This window comes from Phacochoerus africanus, chromosome 8 (genome assembly GCF_016906955.1).
Source record: "Phacochoerus africanus isolate WHEZ1 chromosome 8, ROS_Pafr_v1, whole genome shotgun sequence".
Taxonomy (NCBI): domain Eukaryota; kingdom Metazoa; phylum Chordata; class Mammalia; order Artiodactyla; family Suidae; genus Phacochoerus; species Phacochoerus africanus.
In genome coordinates this window covers 127,702,652-127,727,727 of record NC_062551.1, presented here as the reverse complement: position 1 = coordinate 127,727,727, position 25,076 = coordinate 127,702,652, and the positions used below count along the sequence as shown (strand labels likewise).

The window sequence follows — 25,076 nt, the reverse complement described above, 5'->3', positions numbered from 1 at the left end:
TACACCACAGCAACGCCATATCCAACCCACGTCTGTGATCTACACAGTGGCGCTGTCAATAGCTAGGGCACTTTGGAAAATTCTGCAGTACTGGGTGTTGATATATGTGTATTCTGCTTACTTCTTCATTGGTTAACTGATTGTACCAAGATGGTCACTACCACCATCTGTGACTTAAAAAAGGTCAACACTGAGATACATATGACAAGGAAATAGGGCACCAAGAACAACTACGGTAGCAATGTGAATTCTGGTGCCAGGATTTTTTTTTGTTTTTTTGGTCTTTTTAGGGCTGAACCCATGGCACATGGTGGTTCCTAGGCTAGGAGTCGAATCGAAGCCGTAGCTGTTGACCTACACCACAGCCACAGCAACAGCAGATCTGAGCAGAGTCTGCCACCTACACAGCTCACAGCAACACCAGATCCTTAACCGGCTGATCAAGGCCAGGGGTCAAACCTGCATCCTCATGGATGCTAGTCAGATTCTTTTCGCTGAGCCACAACAGGAACGCCGGCAGACTAAGATTTGAAGGTCAAGTTCCATTCTGAAAGCAATTGCTGATGTGGGCAGTGAAAAGTGCTTATCCTTATTGTTTTGTGGAAGAAAAGCTTTCTGGGGCCCTTTTGAATTAGTTTTTCATTTATTATTCACTCTTAACAAACGAAGGGATTTGGTCTCTGGTTATTAAAAATTAACATATCCGTTATTTCTCGGTGGCACAGCAAGGATCTGGTGTAGTCACTGCAGCAGCTTGGGTTGCTGCTATGGCATGGGTTCAATCCCTGGCCCAGGAACTTCTGTATACCCTGGGTGTGGCCAAAAAACAAATAAAGAAATGACATCCAAAAAGAAAAAATGAAAGTAATAGAATTCAGGAGTTCCCATCGTGGCTCAGTGGTTAACGAATCCGACTAGGAACCATGAGGTTGCGGGTTCGATCCCTGGCCTTGCTCAGTGGGTTAAGGATCTGGTGTTGCCGTGAGCTGTGGTGTAGGTTGCAGACATGGCTTAGATCTGTGGCTCTGGCTTAGGCCGGCGGCTACAGCTCCAATTAGACCCCTAGCCTGGGAACCTCCATATGCCGCGGGAGCAGCCCTAGAAAAGGCAAAAAGACAAACAAAAAATAGAATTCAGATGCTAAAATAGAATGCTACATTTTGTCTTCTAATAAGTTTTTTTTTTTAGCACTAGAAGGATTTATTACTTGCAGCGAAAGAATACCAGAGATCTTTCCCAAAGCAGTGTCTCCAAATACTCATAATATTTTAAAGTTTATGCTACATTAAGTATTCAACTTTTTGTAACCACCATAATAAAAGAATATTGGGAGTTCCTGTCATGGCTCAGCAGTTACAAACCCAGTATCCACAAGGATGCAGGTCCCACCTCTGGCATCAATCAGTGGGTTAAGGATACAGCATTGCCGTAAGCTGTGGTGCAGGTTGCAAATGTGGCTCAGATTTGGCGTTGCTGTGGCTGTGGTGTAGGCCAGCAGCTGCAGTTCCAATTTGACCCCTAGCCTGGGAACTTCCATATGCCACAGGTGCAGCCAAGAAGAAAAAAAAAAAAAAAAAGTGTTTCCCTCTTTTCTCAATTTCTAATATTTTAAATGATACTTTAAAAAACTTCCTTGGAGTTCCCGTCGTGGCGCAGTGGTTAACGAATCCAACTAGGAACCATGAGGTTGCAGGTTCGGTCCCTGCCCTTCCTCAGTGGGTTAACAATCCCGCGTTGCCATGAGCTGTGGTGTAGGTTGCAGACGCGGCTCGGATCCAGCGTTGCTGTGGCTCTGGCGTAGGCCGGTGGCTACAGCTCCGATTCAACCCCTAGCCTGGGAACCTCCATATGCCGAGGGAGCGGCCCAAGAAATAGCAACAACAACAACAAAAAAGACAAAAGACAAAAAAACAAAACAAAACAAAAAAAACTTCCACTACTAAGCTATTAATTCGTGGCTTAGTTTTCCATTTTCAAATAATAAATTTACTAATTTTTTACATTTGCAAGAACTACCACATGCTTTTTGAAGCTCAGCTTATATCACATTTTGATCTATAAGCCTAAAACTATTTTTATAAGCCAAAAAATTGTTTAATGACCAGTAACTAACACAGTAAAAAAGACTTCATATCAAAAGCTGAACTAGAGGAGTTCCCTGGTGGCCTAGAGGTTAAGGATCAGGTGTGATCCCTGCTGTAGTGTGAGTCTGATAGCTGGCCTAGGAACTTCCACGTGCTGTGGGTGCAGCCAGAGGGGAAAAAAAGCTGAACAACAGCTGAAATACGGTTAGAAATCAGAATCCCTTCGTCAGAGTGGTTCTCCTCAGGGCTGATTCTGCCCCTCAGGGACACTTGGCAGGGACACATCTGGTTGCCAGCACCAGGGGATAGAGTGGAAGTGCTACTGACTTAGAGGGTAGAAGCCACGGTTCTGCTCCAGTCTTACAAGAGACAGGAAGGTCACCCCAGCAAAGAATGATCAGGCACCAAACACCAACAGAACCCCTAACATCATGATTAAATAAGGAAGGATCCAAGCATGTGGACAGCTAGATGCGTGGTCAGCGGAGAGCACAGCCTGGAGAGAGGCCGGGTCCCAGCCTCCAAGAGACATAACAAGGATCCCTGCCACATCCATTAAGCACTTTGGGGTTATGCTTATTTTCACAGTGACCAGTAATGTTTTTTAGAAAATAAATGTAGTATGCATTTTCACATTTAGATTGTTCCTGAGTCACTACGATGTTTTAACAGTTAAAAGAATTAAACAGCTCTACTTGCAGTGGTGTAACAAGTTTTAATTCAAAATAGACACTCTGAAAACAATAAGTAAAAAAAAAAAAAACTCAAACAAGCTCTTTGAATTTACAACAGAGCACACCAACAATCACACACCAGTTTCACGATTGCCTCAAAAATGCACATTACAGCAATGACATGCAAATATTATATTTTAAAAACCCACATGGTAACATTCTGTTATTTCCCAGAGACTGTTGTATCTCCTACATATGTTGCACAGGTGCCTCTGCTGTGTGTCACCAGCAACATGACATAAGGTCTAAACAGGCCAGTCTCTGTTACTGGTTCTGGTGCTTTATTTTATATTGTGTGACAAACCAAAGTTTAGCTGTCTAGAGGACAGTAATACACTTGAGTTGCTTATAAACACCCCGTCCCATTATCCTGGACAACTGAGGTATGGGAAAGCTCATGTCCCCACAATGAATATGTTTACCTCTAGGAAACTGTCAGAGATTGAATACAACAACCAGAAGACTAGCTCTGGTCTACTCATTTCGCCTTGTCCCCTGAACACCTGTGTTTAAATTTTAGTTAGTAGCCACACTCAGGGGTCAGTATCTTATTCCTGAGTAACACAGTCCTTCCCTTTCACTGGATTATGAAGAGGTTAGGAGGAGAGCTTGTGTGTGTTTTCAGTGTTTGTTCTAAAGGCACTAAAGATTTACTGTCTTATCTTTGAATGGAGAAAAGACTTATCACCCTATCAAAAAGAAGAGAAAAGTGTACACTGAGAAGTACTTCTGTACCTACTTTATTTGTAAAATAACTTTTGACTTGTGAGCTTAAATACCAGACCAGGTTCAGTGTATTTTTAACAAATGAAAACATTTGGTTTTCTGAGTTATAATCAAAAACAACTGTAGGGGAAACCTGAAAAAAATGTAAATCCAAATTATAATCTAATAAGCAAATACCCTGCAGAGAAGAAATCAGCATAAGTTAATGCAGTGCATCCTTAAGGAACCATACATGTCACAGGGGTGTTTACTCTTCTCTAAACATTACCATTTGCTGCTACGTGTGCTGCTAACTGAGGGAGATCAATGTCTAAATTCGCAGTTAATCAAGTGTTGTGAAACAAGCTGAAATTTCCTTAAATGAAGAACATACATAGATTTGTTTTTAATCATACGATACTGACACTACTGGAAAACAAGGCGTGCATGAAATATCAAAAGATTTAATTTACATGACAGAAGAAAAAATGAAAAATAATTGTTACAAAATCAAACTGCAGGAAACAATAAATCTGAAAGACCTATTCACTTCTTTATATAGAAGTCTTTCTGAGCACCTGAAATAAATCTAAAGAGCAGCATAAAGACCACTGAATTGATTATTTCAACGTACAGTGAAGAAAATAACATTTTTTTAAATCTCAATTGAAAAAACTAATTATCTAGTATTTTAAATTTCCTAATTTTTTTTACAAGTTTTGTGGTTCATATTCAAAGTTCAATCTATGTTTAACATTTTTAAGTTCAGACATATCAAAGCCTAAAAGTACAGACGGCTTGTGATTTTTTATTGCTTTCATGCAAATATATCTTCTTTTTCCAAAAAATGAAGCCACGTCAATCTTCCATACCCATAAGAGTGACGACAACAGCTCTATTTCCTTTTTACTGGGATACGGTCTCTTGTGGAAATAATCTCTAAGAAACTGCTTTTTTTCTTCGTAAGAACGATCTTCATATTTTTTAGGATTTAATGCTAAAATCTGAAGAGCGTCATCATTAACAAGTGGTCCCTCCGTCCTGCTCTCATTCCTCTGTCTTTTAAAAGGCACAACACTTGTGACCTTTTCTGGTGTTGGGTCTTCGTCGGCATTTATGATGAGAGGTCGCTCCTCCCCATCCTTCTGGTCTTCGGCCCCAAAGTGGCCATCAGGCAGCTTTCTCTTTACAGAAAATCCCGAGTCATGGATCACCTCGCCATTGACTAAAAGCAGTTCACTGTTCTCAATAAAACTAGGCTGCACCTTAAGGTCTGAGCTGCTGTCCTTGGGAGCACTCCTGCAGCGCAGCAAATGGATGGCAATGGCTGCCAGGGTCATGTTGCCAGTGTAAACCCCACAGCAGTGGATGCACTTGAAGGCTGGAGATTTCAAAATCGTGTGGACTGTGGGTGTGATGTGGTGCCTCTCCTTCAGGTGCAGCTCATATGCCTCAGTCGTCACAAAGGTGCCAAAGCAAAAGGGGCAGGTCATCACCTGTTTGCCAGGCCTCCCAGATGCACCCTCAGTCTGGGGCCTCACTTTGATATACACGGGCACGAGCGACTTGGAGTGAATCCCAGCCAGGACAGCCAAGTAGACCTCCCGCTCCCCCAGCTCCTCCTTTGGCAAAATGGTGATGAAGTCAAGGTGGGGAAACAGCAGGTTGCCGTTGGCATCGATATCCAGCTGAAAACCTTTGTTACTATAATCCACGGGCAGCTTCTTCTTCCCCAGGTGCATAGTCCTACTATGCTCTGAAAGACCTTTAATATCGTGGAAAGTGCCCGGGCAGAACAAGCACCCCAGGCCGTGCATCAGTAAGTGGTGAATAAGCTCCTCCTCTGAGACGAAACACTTACAAGATAGACACCGAACTGTCTTCTCTCTCATCCACTTTAAAAACGGTGCACATGCTGCCAGCTTTTCTGGCTCCAGTTTTTCAGCAGATTTGGACTCACTGTGTTTATGTGCCACTTCCATGTGAACCTGGTAGACATTGGAAGGGAAGAGCTCATTGCAAACTGGACAGGTTTTCCATTGCTTCGCCTGCTTGAGCACCTGATTCGAATCTGCCACAGACGAAGAGGCCTGAACGAACATGTTCTGAGTAGCATTGACCACCACTGGCGTGGAAGGCATGTTGGCCATGGAACTGGCCATCTGTGAAGCTGTGGCTGACGGCAGGAGCTGTATGGGCATCTGGGGAGGGGCAACAGTTGCAACGCCTCCAGGTGGCACAGGCAAAGTGACGGACACCGGGGCAAGCGTGTATGTGGGAATCCCATTCACTTGTTTCCCCGTGGGTATCAGCTGTCTGAGAATAGAGCCTGATGTTAGGAAGGTGGTGTTTTGCGAAGCACCAGGTCTAACGGGCTGATTTGCAGGCAGAATGTTAGTATTCACAGACTGATTAAGCTGCAGGACCCCAGGCCTCACTGGCTGGCCTACAGGAAGAACTCCCGACACAACCGGCTGACTGAGCTGAAGAACACCAGAGTTAATACCCTGGTTCACAGGGAGAACACCTGATGAGACCGTCTGGTTGGGAGGAAGGAGCCCAGGTGGAACCATCTGGCCTGCAGGGAGGACCCTCAGCGGAACAGTCTGGCCAGGAGGGAGGCCCCGTGGTGGGACTGCCAGGCCAGTGGGGAGCACCCCTGATGGGGCGGTCTGGCCGATGGGGAGAACCCCTGACTGAACCATCTGGCCAGCAGGGAGAACCCCAGAAGTTGCTGTCTGCCCTGAAGGGATAACCCCAGCAGGGGTCATCTGTCCTGCAGGAAGGACGCCTGACGGGACTGTCCGACTCACAGAAATCACTCCCGGCGAGACTGCCTGAAGAACCCCGGGGGTGACCGAGGGGTTGACAGGAAGGATACCAGCCCCAACAGGCCTATTTACTGAAAGAACTCCAGGCCCAACTGGTCTGCTTATGGGTCCAACAGGCTGGTTGAGGGGCAAAACCCCTGGACGGATGCTCTGGTTTATGGGAAGGACACTGGTTCCAACAGACTTATTTATAGGTCCAACTGGCTGACTCAAAGGCAACACTGGAGGGTTTGCTGTCTGGTTAAGAGGGACTCCGTGAGAAAGAAAGACAGGCTGAGGTGTTGAGGGTGGCAGAGTGAGGTTGCTCTGGCCCACTGGCAGAGGACTGGAGACCAGAGTCACGTGGGACTGTGCGACAGCAGGTGGAGAGTGGGTGAGGCTTCCAGAAGCGCCTGAGGCCACTGTCCCCGGCGGAGCTGGGCCCTGAACTGGCTGCACTACTGTCTGGCTCTGACTGCTCTGTGGCAAGGCAAGATGGAAGCAGGGAGATGCGGCTGGGATCCCCGGTGCGCTGCTGTTCGGTGGTACGGCCACATGAGCAGCTGGCTTTGGAGCAATATGCATTTGCTTCAAGAGTCCAGTCTTCTTAATATGTTCTGAAATCACAGACCTAAGCTTATTCTCCAAATCCCTGTGTACATCTGATGTCAAAATATGATACATTAATGCATCCTGGCTGCTGGCATTGGCATTGCATTTTTTACAGTAATACCTGTCAGACGGGGGCATCTTCTCTGCAGAAAGGGTGTCGTCAGCTTTTGATTGCTCACCCACTTCCTCAGTTCTCAAGCCAAAGTAGGAGTTAATTAAGTAGTGAAAATGAGCTACCAGCACATGCTTCTTCATGCTGTAGTACAGAGTGTTTGAAAAGTTACATTTTAAACATGTAAAACTTATAATGTCACTCCTAGATGATTTGGTTTCACCCAGAATATTCACTGTGTAGTTCTGGACTTTCCGAACAGGTGCATGAAACATTCTGAAGTGCCTTCCCACAACTTTGGGCTGAGAGGAAAACACACAGTTTGGACAAGGGATCACCAGCTCTTGGTCAATTTCATCTTCATGATAACGATGTAAATGATTTTTGAATGATGTAATCACTTTTGTGGAGTATTTACAAAGGCTACAACAGTATGGTTTTGTTCGGTATCTCTGTTAAAAGAAAAGAAAGCCAAGCATAGTTTAATAAAACTATCAGATGCTGTATCTTCCATAGTTCACAGTATATGATGATTCTTTTTCTTCTAACTTGCTAGGTCTAGTACTGTGTTGTAATGGAAAAGCACACACAAATAATGTGTAAATAACACTACAGACCCTAACCACACATCACAAAACTATTCTTTTCTCTTTCTCAAACATTTAGAAATGTAACAACTATTCTTAGTACGTAGGCAGTACAAAAACAGAGCTGGCCTAAAAACCATAGTTTGGGAGTTCCCGTCGTGGCCCAGTGGTTAACGAATCCGACTAGGAACCATGAGGTTGCGGGTTCGGTCCCTGCCCTTGCTCAGTGGGTTAACAATCCCGCGTTGCCATGAGCTGTGGTGTAGGTTGCAGACGCGGCTCGGATCCAGCGTTGCTGTGGCTCTGGCGTAGGCCGGTGGCTGCAGCTCCGATTCAACCCCTAGCCTGGGAATCTCCATATGCCGCAGGAGCAGCCCAAAGAAATAGCAAAAAGACCAAAAAAAAAAAAAAACATAGTTTGCTTGGAATCCTGTTTCCAAGCCACCCATTAAACTACAAATCTCATTACTTATTCCTATATTCGGAATTAACTATCAATTAAAATGAACTCAGTCTTCTGCACAAGAAAGTTATTTTCTCCCTTTCTCATCCCATTTCTTAAGTTCCAATGTTGTTTTTACTCCATATTCCAAAACTTCAGCAATTTATCTACACAATCTGTTAAAGCCTTCATCACTGTCTTTCATTTCCCAGGTCTCTGGAGAAGGCAAGAGCCAAATGGACAGTGATCACCACATGCAAGGACTCAATAAACACGTGACAAGCCTTGAAGGAAGAGGGACTGTGCCTAACTCATCGTTAACACTCCTAAGCTAAGTTTCAGGGCACAGACCATAACTCTAACAATACGGTATTTCTCTGTAAGGCAAATATGGGGAATTTGACAAGTGTGCAGCACAAGAAGAGAGATTAGGCCAACTGAGGAGCACAGGAAACCTTGCTGGTTTGTGATGACTTGAGAGCAGTAAAGTGGTGGTCTTACGATGGCCTCTGAATCCTAGAGCAGGTGCACCAGGAAACACTGGCCCTACTTTCACAAAGGAGGGAGGTATAGCATGGGCAGGTTAAACACTGGAGCAGAGGTCTTCCCACTCTGCAACACTGCCTTTAGTTATCACAGCAGCCACAGGACACCTATCCTACCCAGATCTGTGATCTCAAGATCACTATCTCATACACACACACATATATATGTTCCCCTCCCGTGAGTCTGTCGCCCTCTCCTAGTCATGCAGTTTTCCTCTTAGGTCATAGGTCAGAGAAATCATCCAACACATTCAACAACATGCTACTACTGAATCCTCAGCAATCAGAAATCCTAGGTTCTGAAACTTCAAGGAGGATCTATAATAAACTTAAGGCAACAGCCAAGCACAGATCTCAAATTTTTTTTAAAAAAGTTACTATTTTTCCCCCATATTAATATCTCTGAAATCTGGGAATACCTTACAACTGACAGTTCAATGCTGCAACAGAGTTTAAGTGAAAAACTAATTTCATTAGTGGTTCATTTTTTAATGGTGCACCTTATACTCAATAAAATATTGTATTGAAAAACCAAATACTTAATGAAGATTACACTCAAAGAGTCAAGAGAACTTACTAACAAGTACATATTACTATCTGCTACTACTGAATAGATCTTTGGGTTAAGGAAAGAGTTCTTAAATATGATACCATAAATATGAACCGTAATAGGAAAAACTTGTAAACTGGACTTCATCAAAGTAAGAAATTTTCTTCTCTTTGAAAGATACTGTTTAAAAGATAAAAAAACAGCGTTCCCGTCATGGCACAGTGGAAACAAATCCGAGAGGTTTTGGGTTCCACCCCTGGCCTCGCTCAATGGGTTAAGGATCTGGCACTGCTGTGAGCTGCGGTGTAGGTCACAGACGTGGCTTGGATCCTGTGTGGCTGTGGCTGTGGCTGTGGCCGGCAGCTGCAGCTCCGATTAGACCCCTAGCTTGGAAACCTCCATATGCCGAGGGTACAGCCCTAAAAAGCAAAAAAAAAAAAAAAAAAAAAGATAAAAAGATAAGCCACAGGCAATATTTGCAAACTATGTATCTAATAAAGGACATGTGTCCAGAATTCATAGTGTGGACATGTTCAAGTCTCAGTAAGAAAACATATGGCCCAATTTTTAGAAAACAGGCAAAACATTTGAGTGTTGAGTACTTTAAAGTAAAGAGGGCATCCAGATGCCAAATAACACATGAAAAGATGCTCAACATGATTAATCACTGAGGAAATGCAAATTAAAACCAGAGGAGATACCACTTACACACTTATTAAAATGGAATATAAGCACAAAAATCAAATCTGGTGAGGACAGAGCAGCCAGGAATCACATCGATGGTGGGCACATACAGCCACTTTGGAAAATAGTCCAGCAGTTTGTTACAGAGATAAATATATACTTATTTACCACATATAATCCAGCAATCTCACACCTAGGCATTTACCCAAGAGAAGTGAAAGTAAATGTTCAGAAAAAACCTATATGAGAAAGTTCTAGAATAGTGATCAATGAGAAACAACCTGAGTGTGAGACATTGGCTCACTGCAACAGAGGAAAAAAAAAAAAAAAACAACCAAGAGAAAAGCAGAAATGAGGTGGAGTCAGGCGCTCTGGGTGCTGGTTGAAATCTCCGTCCCCATAACAGTCTGTAGGTTCCCCAATCAGCCTAAGGCTGTGCTCCTCGGATCCCACAATAGCTGGGCTCCATCACCTGATGTATGTAACCTGAGCATCTCTGTCTCACACCCAAAAGTTCAACACATCTCAATTCTCTGCAGCATGAGCCACATACTCCAGCAGGATCACACAACATTTCTCCTACAGTGCCCCAAACTGTCTGTTCATAAATCCTGTTTCTCAGAGACAAATCAAGAAGGCTACCCATGGAATGAAGAGGAGTAGCAAACAACACATTCTCTACCATGCCAGTCAACAGTGGTTTCTTTTATTTCTGAATATCATATCTACTTAATAAATTCAATCTCTACTATTTCATATTGTTATTTAACATTTTATGCCAGGCTCTATTCACCGCAACAAAAACAATAGTTCTTTGTATAAAGCACTAAGAAAGTTTTACCTACTTTGTAGTGGAAATTCAACAAAATGGGGAGTTCTGTTGTGGTGCGGTAGAAACGAATCTGACTAGGAACCATGAGGTTGCGGGTTCGATCCCTGGCCTCACTCAGTGGGTTAAGGATCCGGCGTTGCTGTGATCCTGTTTTGCTATGGCTGTGGCATAGGCCAGCAGCTGTAGCTCCGATTAGACCCCTAGCCTGGGAACCTCCATATGCCCTGAGTGCTGCCGTAAAAAGAAAAAAAAAAGTTTTCTGTATGAAAAGTATATACTTCTATATTATATGGCATGTTACATTATAGGCTTTTTCAAGAATTCAAATGAGAAAAATTAGTGAGGCCCAAGAAAATATTCATGAAGTCAAGGTCTTCAGAACAAGGCATATTTGAAAAACCATGAGCTACTGCTATTGCGAGAGGTAATAACCAAATCAAAGCGGTTTCAAGAAATCTTCTGTCTGTTGGTAGAGAGAGGGGTGTCGGGTCCAGGAGGGCGAGAAACACAAAGGCAGAAAAGTGGGACTCCATAAGACAACCTGACAATAAGTATGTTTTTAAATAAAATTTTGACAGTAAAGGAGTTCCCATCGTGGCGCAGTGGTTAACGAATCCGACTAGAACCATGAGGTTTCGAGTTTGGTCCCTGGCCTTGTTCAGTGGGTTAAGGATCCGGCATTGCCATGAGCTGTGGTGTAGGTTGCAGACGTGGCTCACATCCCCCGTTGCTGTGGCATAGGCTGGTGGCTACAACTCCAATTGGACCCCTAGCCTGGGAACCTCCATATGCCGTGAGAGCGGCCCAAGAAATGGCAAAAAGACAAACAAACAAACAAACAAAAAACTGTTTTCCCTGCACTCCACAAGGCTCTTCAACCTCCTGGACCCCATTTATCAATGAAGAGCCAGATGCCCAGAAGGATGAGTGGCTTCCTGGGAGGTTAAACGAATAAGACAAAAAAAAAAATTGACAGTAAAATAACTGACTAGTTACCACAATTTTTTTAAGCCCAAATTCCCAAGGCCAACAAGATTTGGACAAATGAGGGGAAGGTGGGGGCAGTGGCGAGGGGGAGACAGTTACGTCAAATCTGGGGCATGCTGAGTTTGATACTGATGAAGGTGCTAATTTAATGGAGGGTGGTAGGAATGGTTTTCCAGAAAACAGTTTAATAAGGAGACGTTAGCGGTATGTCACATATTTTTGCTTGAATCTGCAAAGTGTGAGCTTTTGATTATCATATATTATTTTCCCTTATTCAAAGAACCATATTTTTACTTTAATTTCTGAAACCAGGATGCACCCTCATTGTATACACTTATATGTCACTACCATTTCTTTTACTCAGAATAGTTATGTAAATCAGAAGCCCTTTGTACATCAGTGGCATCTAATAATCAAAGACAAATAGTTTCACTATATCACTTTATCAACTTCATATTTAATAATCCTATATTACAAACCATTTAACTTTGTTTTCCTTTTTACTCCCCTGAATATTTACACTACACCTCCTCCTGTTCCCATCCATCTCCAACCCCAATATACATGATGTCCCTCAGAAATGACACCCATCTCCAAGTTCTAAGGAAACATGAAAATAAAAAGTAAAAATACATACCACTTTCTTTCCAGAAGGTTCCCAGAGAGAAATATCTCCCCATGATGTGTTATAAAAGTACTTCTCTCCTGGATCAAAGCTTTTAAGGTCCTTTCAAAAAGGGAGAAAAAGAGAGATCATTATGAAATTTCAGAAGATAAATATTTATTTAGAACCTGACGGCATTACTTGCCACCTAAGAAGAAATCTACCTAGGAAAAGTGAAATGAAAATGCAGCCCATGGCAAATTGTGACCAAATTCCCATCAAGTTAGAAACCTGGGGAAAATACTGAAATAATCCAAGTTGATATTAAAGGTTTTTTTTGGTTGGTTGGTTGGTTTTTGTCTTTTTGCCTTTTCTAGGGCCGCTTCCCGTGGCATATGGAGTTTCCCAGGCTAGGGGTCAAATCAGAGCTATAGCCACCAGCCTACACCAGAGCCATAACAACATGGGATCCAAGCCTCATCTGCAACCTACACCACAGCTTACGGCAACGCCGGATGCTTAACCCACTGGATGGGGCTAGGGATCGAACCCTCAACCTCATAGTTCCTAGTCAGATTTGTTAACCACTGCACCACAAAGGGAACTCCATAAAGTTTTATAAGAAATTTATAAGAAATAGTTTTATAAGAAATAAACAGACGAGATTTCCCACAAGTAATTTCTGAAAGAGAGACACTGCATGAGCAGACACTGTCTCCCATCAGTGGTGAACATGGTCAGAAGAATGCCAGGTGGATATGAAGCAGGGCTCCAGTGTGTGGCCAACAGGACTGGGAGAGAAGGAAGACAGAAAGGGACAAAACTGAGACCCTAACAAGATGCATGGGGTCCAGAATGAATTCTGGTTCCAACAAACTGAGTACGAAAAATATTTGGGGGAAACTGGAGAAATCTGAATATGGACTGGGTATAAGATGAACAATTAATGACACAGAAAGATGAAGGTAACTGAAAAAAGCAAGTAATAAAGTATGATCAATACGAGCTCATTGTGGCAAACACTACCCACGTGTGTATTTACATACAGAAAGAGAAGACTAAACAATAAAACGTTAATAGTGGTAATCTCCGAATGGTAGAAACATGGCACTTAATATTTTCATTTTCTAAAGAAAAGATTACCTGTGTTTCCTACTCTCCCTTTTTTTTTGGCCACATTCGTGGCATGTGGAAGTTCCCAGGCTGAGGATCAAACCCACACCTCTGCAGCAACCAGAGACAGTGCAGTCAGCCTCTTAACCCATTGCACCATGGCAGGAACTCCTCTAGGTATTTTTTTTGTTACAGATTTCTATTTAATTTTGCTTTGGTCAGAGACGAAACGAGAAAACTCCGGATTACTTGTATTTTCTAACCTCCATAGTTTTTATTATTGTTTTTTAAAATAATTAAAGATTATTTCAATATAAAAAGAATCAGTTAAGCCAGAGAATGACAGTTAATATAACATTTGCCTTTGAGTATGCTAATACACTGCTACCAAGTCAATTCAGAACTAAAATTCTAATTATTACAAGGATTTAAAACTGGAAAAATATGTATTTATTGTGAGATTTATAATATATATAGAAGTAAATATATGACAACAATAGTACAAAGGCTGGAAGGGGAAATGAAAGCATACTGTTTTCAGGTTCTATACTATATGTGAAGTAGTATTATATTAGGAAGGTATCACAAATGTAGTAGGGATCCTGTTGTGTAGCACTGGGAACTATGTCTAGTCACTTATGATGGAGCATGATAATGTGAGAAATAGAATGTATACATGTATGTGTAACTGGGTCACCATGTTGTACAGTAGAAAAAAAAAATGTATTGGAGAAATAACAATTAAAAAAAAATGTGTGTAGGAGTTCCTGTCTTAGATCAGCAGAAACGAATCTGACTAGTACCCATGAGGGAACAGGTTTGATCCCTGGCCTCGCTCAGTGGGTTGAGGATCCAGCATTGCTGTGGCTGTGGTATAGGCTGGCAGCTACAGCTCCGATTCAATCCCTAGCCTGGAAACTTCCATATGCCGTGAATGCGGTCCTAAAAAGCAAAAAAAAAAAGAAAAGAAATACATGTATAGCTGGAATTCCCATTGTGGCTCAGCAGGTTAAGGACCCACATTTTCTCTGTGAAGATGCGGATTCTATTTCTGACCTCACTCAATGGGTTATGGATCCAGCACTGCCACAACCTGCAGCGTAGGTCACAGAAGCGGCTCAGATCCAGTGTGGCCATGTCTGTGGCGTAGCCCCAGTTGCAGTTCCAAATAGACCCCCAGCCTGGAAACTTCTATATGCTACAGGTATGGCCGTAAAAACGAACAACAAAAGAGTATATATAGCTAATAAACCAAAAACAGAGATAAAATGGAATCATAAGAAATATTAATCCAAACAAAAAAGAATTAAAAAGGAACAAAGAGCAGACATGACGGCTAAAAACAAACAGCAAGATGGAGATTTAAACCCAAGTCAACAATCACATTAAATAACAACAGCTGATAAACTTATTCTGTAAAAAGTCAGATAACAAATATTTAAGGCTTTGCCAGCCATGTAATCTCTGATACAACTACTGAATCCCACTATTGTGTACAAAAGCAGCCTCGGACTTTATCAAACATTAATAAGGACAGCTTCATTCCAAGAAAGTTTATTTACAGCAAGACAGATTTGTCCCACAAGCCATAGTCTGCTTATCTCTGGTCTAAATAATCAAATAAGAGATAGAGAATATCGGAGTTCCCATCATGGCGCAGCAGAAACGAATCCAACTAGGAACCATGAGGTTTCGGGTTCGATCCCTGGCCTCACTCAGTGGGTTAAGGATCTGGCGTTGCCGTGAGCTGTGGTATAGGTTGCAGATGCGGCTGGGAACTGGCGTTGCTGTGGCTCTGGCATAGGCCAGCAGCCGTAGCTCTGATTAGACCCCTAGCCTGGGAACCTCCATATGCCGCTGGTGCAGCCTTGAAAAGACAAAAGACCAAAAAAAAAAAAAAAGAGAGAGAGAATATCAGATGGGGGGAAAAAAAAAGATCCAATTACATGTTGTCTACAACACTTTAAATACAAAAACATGGTGAGTTCCCACTGTGGCATAGTGGGTTAAGAATCCAACTGCAGTAGCTCATGTCTCTGTGGAGGTGTGGGTTCAATCTCCAGCCCAGCACAGTGGGTTAAAAGACTCAGCATTGCCACAGTTGTGGCTCAGGTCGAGGCTGCAGCTCAGATTCAATCTCTGACCCAGTAACTTCCATATGCTGTGAGTGTGGCCATAGGAAAATAAAAATACAAATAAAATTTTACAAATAAAAAAATAAGGACAGGTTAAAGGTAAAAAGATGAAAAAGGATATGTCATGAGACCACTAATCAAAAGAAAGCTGAAGGAGCTATATTAATAAGAATAAAAGTAGATTTCAGGGTGGTAAGAATATTAACATGGATAGAATGTCATTTCATAATGACAATGGGGTCTATTCATCAACAGAACATAACAATCCTAAATGTGTTTGCACTGTACAGTGTTTCAAACATATGAAGCAAAAACTGACTGAACTAAGAAGAGAAATAATCAAATGCAAAATTACAGTTGAGGACTTCAACACTCCTTTCTCAATAACTGATAGAACAACTCCACACAAATCAGGAAGGAGAGGGAAGACTGAATTGCAACCTGACCTGACATTTATGGAACTCGCTACCCAGCAAAAGACACATGAAACACTTCCCAAGAGATCTTAAGCGGAGTCACAAAATAAATGCCGATAAATTAAAAGAACTGAAGTAATTACAAAGTTCAGGCTCTGACCAAAGCAAAATTAAATAGAAATCTGTAACAAAATAACTAGAGGAGTTCCCTCATGCCTTAGTGTGTTGAGGATCTGGAATCATCATTGCTGTGGCTCTGGTTATAACTGTGGCACAGGTTCAGTCCCTGGCATGGGAACTTCTACATGCCAAGGGCAGGGTTAAAAACAAACATACAAACAAAAAATCCTAGAAAATCCCCAAATTTCTAGAAATTAAACACACTTCTTAATATCCATGAATCAAAGAAATCACAAGGAAGGAGTTCCCGTCGTTCTGCAGTGGTTAATGAATCTGACTAGGAACCATGAGGTTTCGGGTTCGGTCCCTGCCCTTGCTCAGTGGGTTAAGGATCCGGCATTGCCGTGAGCTGTGGTGTAGGTCACAGACGCGGCTCAGATCCCGCGTTGCTGTGGCTCTGGTGTAGGCCGGCGGCTACAGTTCTGATTCGACCCCTAGCCTGGGAACATCCATATGCAGCGAGAGCTGCCCAAGAAATAGCAAAAAGACCAAAAAAAAAAAGAAATCACAAGGGAAATTAGAAAATATTTTCAACTGAATGGAGACACAATAAACCAAATTTGAAGAACACAGCTAAAGTAGTAGTTAACATAAAATTGATGGCATTAAATAATTAGAAAACAAAGAACTTTAAAAAAGCAGTGATCTAAACTGCCACCTTAAGAAGCCAAATAAACTGGAGTTCCCATCATGGCTCAGCAGTAACGAACCTGACTAGTATCCATGAGGACACGGGTTTGATACCTGGCCTCACTCAGTGGGTTAAGGATCCAGCATTGCTGTGGCTGTGGTGTAGACTGGCAGCTGCAGCTCCGATTTGACCCCTGGCCTGAGAACTTTCATATGCCGCACATGCGCGCCTTAAAAAAAAAAAAAAAAATGATGGGTAAAGATATAAATGTATGTGTGTTCATTTTGTAGAATTTAGGTGGTAAGTACAAAGGTATTCACTGTAAAACTGTTTCTGTAGGCTTCAATTTGTCATAAGAAAATACTGGAAAAGGAAGGAAATAGTAATGCTCTAGCAAGGAGTGCCTTCCATTGTCAGACACAGCAAAAAAAAAGAGCTAGTAAGAAAAAAAACACAATTATTAAGAAATAAATGGAGTAACAATATTTCAATATATTTTTGCAGGTAAGACGTAGAAACATAGGCTAATACATTTTTAAAAATCTGTTTATATATATATATATATATATATATATATATATATATATATATACATATGTCTCAGAAGATTGTCACAGGGGACAGGGGAGTGCAGAGCACTCTTTTTTTAAAGCTTCCCTGACTCAGATGGAGCACCCCCAAATTTGTAAACATTGGTTTAAATGTCCCGATCTAATGTCTAACTTGATGCACAGAAGAGCATAAGTTGCCTCAGAAATGGCAGCTCTGAGCAGAACAGCATAGAAAGTGATATGGCCACAAGTGCAGCCATAAAAAGAAAGTGAGGTGGTGCAGTGCAGCGAAGAAGCAAGGAGGAGAGCAATCACACTTCTCCACCAAAGGCAGACTCTCCTGGTGGGTTTCTAAGGTGCGGGAAGAATGGTACTACCTCAAGGGAGAGTGTCAGAGTCACAAGGATGCAACAGAGGATAGATATGAAAAAAGGGTTACAAGGTAATAACCTTCAAGTCAACAGAAAGACAAAAAATGACCATGGATCCAAGTTTCTACTAGATGGTGAACATTAACTCCTCCTATTTCATCTTTCCTCAATAAACCTGATAGATACTTTGAAACTCTAACCTAGGGAACTTCTTTATCTTTTTTCCTCGACTGTTTCTTTAACATCAAAGGTTTCTGGCCTTCATGTGACAGTATTTGTATTTCTGATAGCTATTAATTGAGAAAACACAGGATGACAAAAGCTGCTAGGAACAACAATACTTTTAAATAAATTTAGGTAGTATTATTTCAGTATCTATGAATATTTGATATATAACATTTGATACATAACATTTGATATACAATGGGAAGACTACTTTCAGTTCTCAAACAATGTTTCATTTACCTGTGAATTTTCAGCCACCAGAGAAACTGTAATAATTCCCTAATAACTTCATGATTCCTCAAGGGTCCATGGCATATTGGAAGTCTCTACTCCAGGCGACACACACGTCATACACAGAAAGAACATCCAGCATCTCTTTCACTTCCCACTGAATACGTGTGTGTGTGTGTGTGTGTGTGTGTGTGTGTGTTTTAAATCAAGCAACCCAATACTAGTTTCTTCTACATTTTAATAAGATTGAAGGGATAGGACTGCCTAAGTTGATCAAGCAACAAAAAAAAAAATTGTCAGGACTGACCCCTGCTGTGTATATAGTACACTCAAGACATGCCAAACATTCTCCCAGCACTAGTTTTGAAAAGAAACTTCTTGTAAGATTTTACAGGGAGAAATCTGAGTAAAATAATGAAGGTAATCGAAAACATACTAAGGGCAATGCAGTAGAAAGCTTCCTATAACTATTTTACAGCATTAAAATATAATTCAAAGTAAGCTCATGTGATTTGGAGTTCCCATCGTGGCACAAAAGCGGCTCGATGGCGTTGATGTGGCTGTGGCATAGGCCAACAGCTGTAGCTCCAACTAGACCCCTAGCCTGGGAACCTCCATGTGCTTCGGGTGCGGCCCTAAAAAGCAAAACAACAACAGCAACAACAAAATCAAATGAAGCTCAGAAGTTCATGTGATTTAACTCCCAGCTTCCTGGTGTTCGCAACTGAACAGACTGCACATCAAAATTAAATTGACCTGGGAACTATACAAAGATAAATAAAAGAGAATCAAAGAAACCAAAAGCTGTTTCTTTGAAAAGATCAACAAAATTTACCAAATGCTTAGCTAGACTGACAGAAAATAGAAGATAAAAGTAAGTAAATCAGGAGTTCCTGTTGTGGCTCAGCAGAAACAAACTCAACTTTATATCCATGAGGATACAAGTTCGATCCCTGGCCTTGCTCAGTGGGTGAGGGATCCAGTGCTGCCTGGAGCTGTGGTGTAGCTTTCAGATGTGGCTTGGATCCCAAGCTGCTGTCCCACAGGCTGGCAGCTGAAGCTCCAGTTGGCTCCCTAGCCTGGGAACTACCAGATGCAGCAGATGCGGCCCTAAAAAGACCAAAAAAAAAGTAAAATCAGAAGTGAAAGTGGGCACATCACAACTGACCTTACAGAAATAAAAGAATCAGAAGAGAATACCATAACAGTTATATACAAACAAAATAGATAAACTCAATGAAATGGACAAACTGCTAGAAACACAGTAATTAACCAAGCTGATTCAAGAAATAAGAAAATTTCAACAGACTTATAACAAGTACAGACTGAAATAGTAATCAAAACCATCAAAACAAAGAAAATTCCAGGACCAGATGTCTTCACTGGTAAATTCTACCAAACATATAGACAATTAACACCAGTTCTTCTCAAACTCTTCTCCTCAAAATCGAAGAGGAGGTCATTTTATTTGACCAGCATTACCCTAATGCCGGAGCCAAATAAAGACATCACAAGAAAAAAATTTTTCAAAAATTCCTTATGAATAAAAATGAAAACTCCTTAACAGAATACTAGCAAACAAAACTCTACAGTATATTAAAGATTCTACACTATGACCAAATGGAATTTACACCAGGAATACTAGTGGCCTTCAGCATAAAAACCAATGTACTATACCAACACTCAAAGAACAAAGGGAAAAAAAAAGTCATCTCAACTGAGAGAAAGCATCTGACAAAATCCACACCTTTTTTTTTTTTTTTTGTCTTTTTAGGGCCACACCTGTTGCATATGGAGGTTCCCAGGCTAGGGGTCAAATTGGAGCTGTAGCCGCCAGCCTACGCCACAGCCGCAGCAATGCCAGATCCGAGCCGCATCTGTGACCTACACCACAGCTCACAGCGATGCCCGATCCCTAACTCACTGAGCAAGGCCAGGGATCGAACCCGCAACCTCATGGTTTCTAGTCAGATTTGTTTCCATTGCACCACGATAACTCCAAAATCCACACATTTTCATTACTTACAAAACATTCAAAATACCAGAACATCTTCTTCAACATAGGCATTTATGAAAGGCATAATACCTAACAGTGAAAGACTAAAAGCTTTCCCCCTAAGATTGGGTAAACAAGACAAGGATGCCTGCTTTTACCACTGCCATTCGACATTGTACTGGAGTCTTAGCCAGAGTTATTAGGCAAGAAAAACAAATAAAAGGAATTCACATTAGAATGGAAGAAATATATATATATATTTAAATAATGCCTAAGAATCCACAGAAAGCTACCCCAGGTAATGAAAAATTGCGGGGTACACAAAACATGCAGATGCTAGTTGTGTTTTTATGCATGTGTAATGAAAAATCTGAAAAGGAAATTAAGAAAACAATTTCATTTAAATCCCTTCTAGGAGTTCTGCTGTGGTGTAGCAGGTTAAGGATCCAGCATTGTCTCTGCAGCAGCTGGAGTTCGATCCCTGGCCTGGGGCAGTGGGTTAAGGATCTAGCATTGCCACAGTTGTGGCATAGGTCACAGCTGTGGTTTGGATTTGATTCCTGGGGCTTCCATATGCTGCAAGTACAGCCATAAAAATAAACAGATAGATATATAAATATCATCTAAAATAATCAAATGCCTTGATATTAATTTAACCAAGCAGGTGAAGGTATTGTACACTGACATCTACAAAACATTACTGAAAGACATTAAAAGACCAAAACAAATAGAAAGTCATCCTATTGTTTATGGGTAGGAATACTGCTAAGATATTAATAATATCCAAAATGACCTACAATACAATCCTCATCAAAATTCTAACAAACTCTTGCAAAAATGGAAACATCAATCCTTAAATTCACATGAACAGCCAAAACAATACTGGAGGAAAGAAAAAAAAAAGAACAAAGTTAGAGGGAGTTCCCTTCATGGCTCAGCAGTTAACAAGCTCAACTAGGATCCATGAGGACATGGGTTCGAGCCCTGGCCTCACTAAGTGGGTTAAGGATCCAGCATTGCCATGAGCTGTGGTGTAGGCTGCAGACGAGGCTCAGATCCCACATTGCTGTGGCTATGGCGCAGGCTGGCAGCTACAGCTCCAATTTGACCCCTAGCCTGGGAACTTCCATATGCCACGGGTACAGCACTAAAAAGAAAAAAAAAAAAAGAACAAAATCTTCCAATTTCAAAACCTACTACAAAACTATGATAATCAAAACAGTATAATACTAACATAAAGACAGACATACAGTTTAATGGAACAGAGAGTCCAGAAATAAATCCATGCATCTATGGCCAAATCATTTTCTACAAGGCTGCTGACTGAGTCCATTCAATGTGGCCGGGGGAATGAGTCAATTAAATGGTGCTGGGACAACTGAAATTTCCACATGCAAAAGAATGAAACTTGGGCTGCTACATCCCACCATACACAAAATTAATTCAAAATGGATCCACAACCTAAACAAAAAGAGTTTCAACCAAAAAATTCTTAGAAGAAAACATAGGAGAAAATCTTCTTGATTTTAATTCCGCAACAGATTCTTAGATATCATATAGAAAGCATTGCAGGAGTTCCCATCGTGGCTCAGTGGTTAACGAATCCGACTAGGAACCATGAGGTTGCAGGTTTGATCCCTGGCCTTGCTCAGTGGGTTAAGGATCCAGCATTGCTGTGAGCTGTGGTGTAGGTTGCAGACTCGGCTTGGATCCTGCTTTACTGTGGCTCTGGTGTAGACCAGCAGCTACAGCTCCGATTCAACCCCTAGCCTGGGAACCTCCATATGCTGCGGGAATGGCCCAAGAAAATGGCAAAAAAGACAAAAAAAAAAAAAGCACTGCAAACACAAAAATAAATAAAATGGACTTCACTGAAGTTTAGAACTTTTGTGCATCGCAAGAAAAAGAAACTTACCGAATGGGAGAAAATATCTACAAATAACCAGTATACATAAAAAAAAACAAAAAGACAAACAATCCAATTTAAAAATGGGCAAAAGACCTGAATTCAAATCTCTAAAGATAAACAAAAGGCCAATAAGCACATGAAAAGACGCCATTAGTGGTCACAAAGGCAAGGGAGGGAGGGAGGGAGAAGGAGAGGAAAAGAAAAAGGGAGGGAAAGGGAGAGAAGAAAGGAAAGAACAAATGTTGCCAAGCTGTGGGTAAACTGGATCCCTCAGGCCTGGCTGGTGGGAATTGAAAAAAAGGTGCAGCTACTGTGGAAACAGGTGGTTTCTCAAAGAGCTAAACAGACAATTATTATACGACCCAGCAATTCTCTGAGGTATATACCAAAAACTGAAAACAGGGACTCAAACGGATACTTGTAAGCCAAAGTATACTACAGCATTATTCACAATAGCCAAAAGAGGGAATCAACCCAAGTCTATCAAAAGACGACCTGATAGGAATTCCCGTCGTGGCACAGTGGTTACGACTAGGAACCATGAGGTTGCGGGTTTGATCCCTGGCCTCGCTCAGTGGATTAAGGATCCAGCATTGCCATGAGCTGTGGTGTAGGTTGCAGGTGCGGCTCAGACCACGCATTGCTGTGGCCCTCGCCTGGGACCCTCCATATGCTGCAGGAAGTGGCCCTAGAAAAGGCAAAAAGACGGAAAAAAAAAGGTGAACTGATAAAATGTGGTATTTCTACCATAGATTACTTAGCCAGTAAAAGGAGTAATATTTTGCAGTTCTCTTGTGGCACAGTAGGTTGGTATTGTCACTGGAAAGGCCCAGGTTTCAGCTGTGGCACAGGTTCAGTCCCTAGCCAAGGAACTTCCACATACCACAGGTCAAGCCTCCCTCCCCCCAAAGAATAACATTTTGATACATGCCATAACATAGATGAACCTTGAAAACCTTAAGTGAAATAAGCCAGTTATAAAAGGATCAATATTGCATGATTTTACTCACATGAAATATCTTTACCAGGCAAATCCACAGAGACTTAAAGTAGATTAGAGGTTATCAGGGGCTGGGGTGAGGACATGAGGAATTATTAATGGTTACAGAATTTGTTTGAGGTGATGAAAATATAGTCACTCATCAGTGTGAATATAATCAATGCTACTGAATTGTATATCTAAAAAATGGTTAAAACAGCAAATTTTATGTTATATATACCTTACCTAGTTAAAAAAATTCTAAATACACTTGGAAAGTTTAAGAAAAAAAAAGAGGGCAAAATATTTCATTACTTATTTTACACAGATTACATACTGAAATAGTATTTTTAACATATGAGGTTAAATAAATTATTAAATTAAAAAAGAAAAGGACGTTTTAATTTAATTATTAAATTAAAAAAGAAGAAAAATGTCACATCAATATGTTTTTGTTTTGTTTTTTTCTGTTTTGTGAGTTAAGGATCTGGTGTTATCACTGCTGTAGCATGGGTTCAGTCCCTGGCCCGGAACTTTCACATGCAAAGCCAAAAAAAAAAAAAAAACCACCACCAAACCAATAAAACAAACAAACTGGGTGGGTCTTAGAAAAGATCAGTGGGGCCTTGTGCTCAGAAAGGCCAAGGCTGGGGTTTCATCCTTATCACCATCTTCAAAGTGTTTACAATTTTATTTTCGAATTTGTCTGATAAAGTGAAGTCTGATAGGATGATAAAGCATGTGTCAGGGTGTTCAGCTCATGCACAGCCCTATCTCCACTGTTTCGTGACAGATTCCATCCCTGCTGTGTGTCCCCACACCCCATGCCAGGCTTTTGACAAGAACCGTACAGCCTACTATTTGATGCCCCAACTCTAAGAATGAATGGAGTCACCTACGCTTTGGAAATCAGAGAAGGCAAAGTGAATTCTCACTGTGAAATCTGAAGTGCCTGGGTAAGGAAATGAAAAGGACCATGGACAGGTGTTCCCAGGGCTAACTCTGTATGCCCCTACAGACTTCCAATAAATCCCCTCTGAACTCGGTCAGTGTTAATTTTCATTGCTTAAAACCAAGGAACTCTAAATACTACAATGGATTAAGAATAAAATCAATTATATTTTAATTTTTAAAAAAGAAAGAAAATTTTTAAAAAAGAGAAGGATAAAGTGAACATCTTTATTTGGAGACAAAAACATTGTGTAAATCCCATGAATTTTTTTTACAAATAATTTTTTTTTTTTTTTTTTGCTTTTTCAGGCCACACCCACAGCATATGGAGGTTCCCAGGCTAGGGATCAAATTGCAGCTACAGTTGCCAGCCTATGCCACAGCCATGCAGGATCCAATCCACGTCTGCAACCTACACCACAACTCATGGCAAAGCCGGATCCTTAACCCAACTCACTGAACGAGGAAAGGGCCTGAACCCACAACCTTGTGGTTCCTAGTCAGATTTGTTTCTGCTGCACCACAATAGGAACACCACAAATAATTTTTAGAAAGCTACTGCACCAAATAGAATTTAGAAAAATCCACAGTATCAATACACAAAATCAAAGAATGAAAAAAAAAGAATAAATGCAGTTGACATGGAAAAAAATTCTTAATATAAGATTCAGGGAAAAGACATAACAAAGCTACTATGGTATCTTTTTTTTTTTTTTTTTGCTATTTCTTTGGGCCGCTCCCTCGGCATATGGAGATTCCCAGGCTAGGGGTCCAATCGGAGCTGCAGCCGCCAGCCTACGCCAGAGCCACAGCAACGCTGGATCCGAGCCGCATCTGCAACCTACACCACAGCTCACGGCAACGCCGGATCTTTAACCCATTGAGCAAGGGCAGGGACCGAACCTGCAACCGCATGGTTCCTAGTCGGATTCGTCAACCACTGCGCCACGACGGGAACTCCTACTATGGTATCTTACAGAGATCATGTTCTGTTTCTAAAAACCCAGAAAGATGTAACAATGTTTACGATGGAGATCCTGGGGTAACCGTGTACACACAAATTATTTTCTTCTTTATGTTTCTGTGTATACTTTCTAATT

General features: G+C 41.4%; 1 protein-coding gene across 3 annotated transcripts in view; it reads right to left on the bottom strand.

Annotated features, from left to right (window-relative positions):
- Positions 1 to 2,783: 2,783 nt before the first annotated feature.
- The window catches only part of ADNP2 (ADNP homeobox 2), a 40,886-nt gene continuing 18,593 nt past the window's right edge, over positions 2,784 to 25,076 (bottom strand). For all 3 annotated transcript variants that reach the window (XM_047794179.1, XM_047794178.1, XM_047794177.1), the window contains exons 3-4: positions 12,322 to 12,411; positions 2,784 to 7,509 (exon numbers count right to left, since the gene is read on the bottom strand). In XM_047794179.1, coding sequence (XP_047650135.1) covers positions 4,234 to 7,509; positions 12,322 to 12,411 — 3,366 coding nt within the window. In that variant the 3' untranslated portion in view covers positions 2,784 to 4,233. The remainder of the gene's footprint in view (positions 7,510 to 12,321; positions 12,412 to 25,076) is intronic.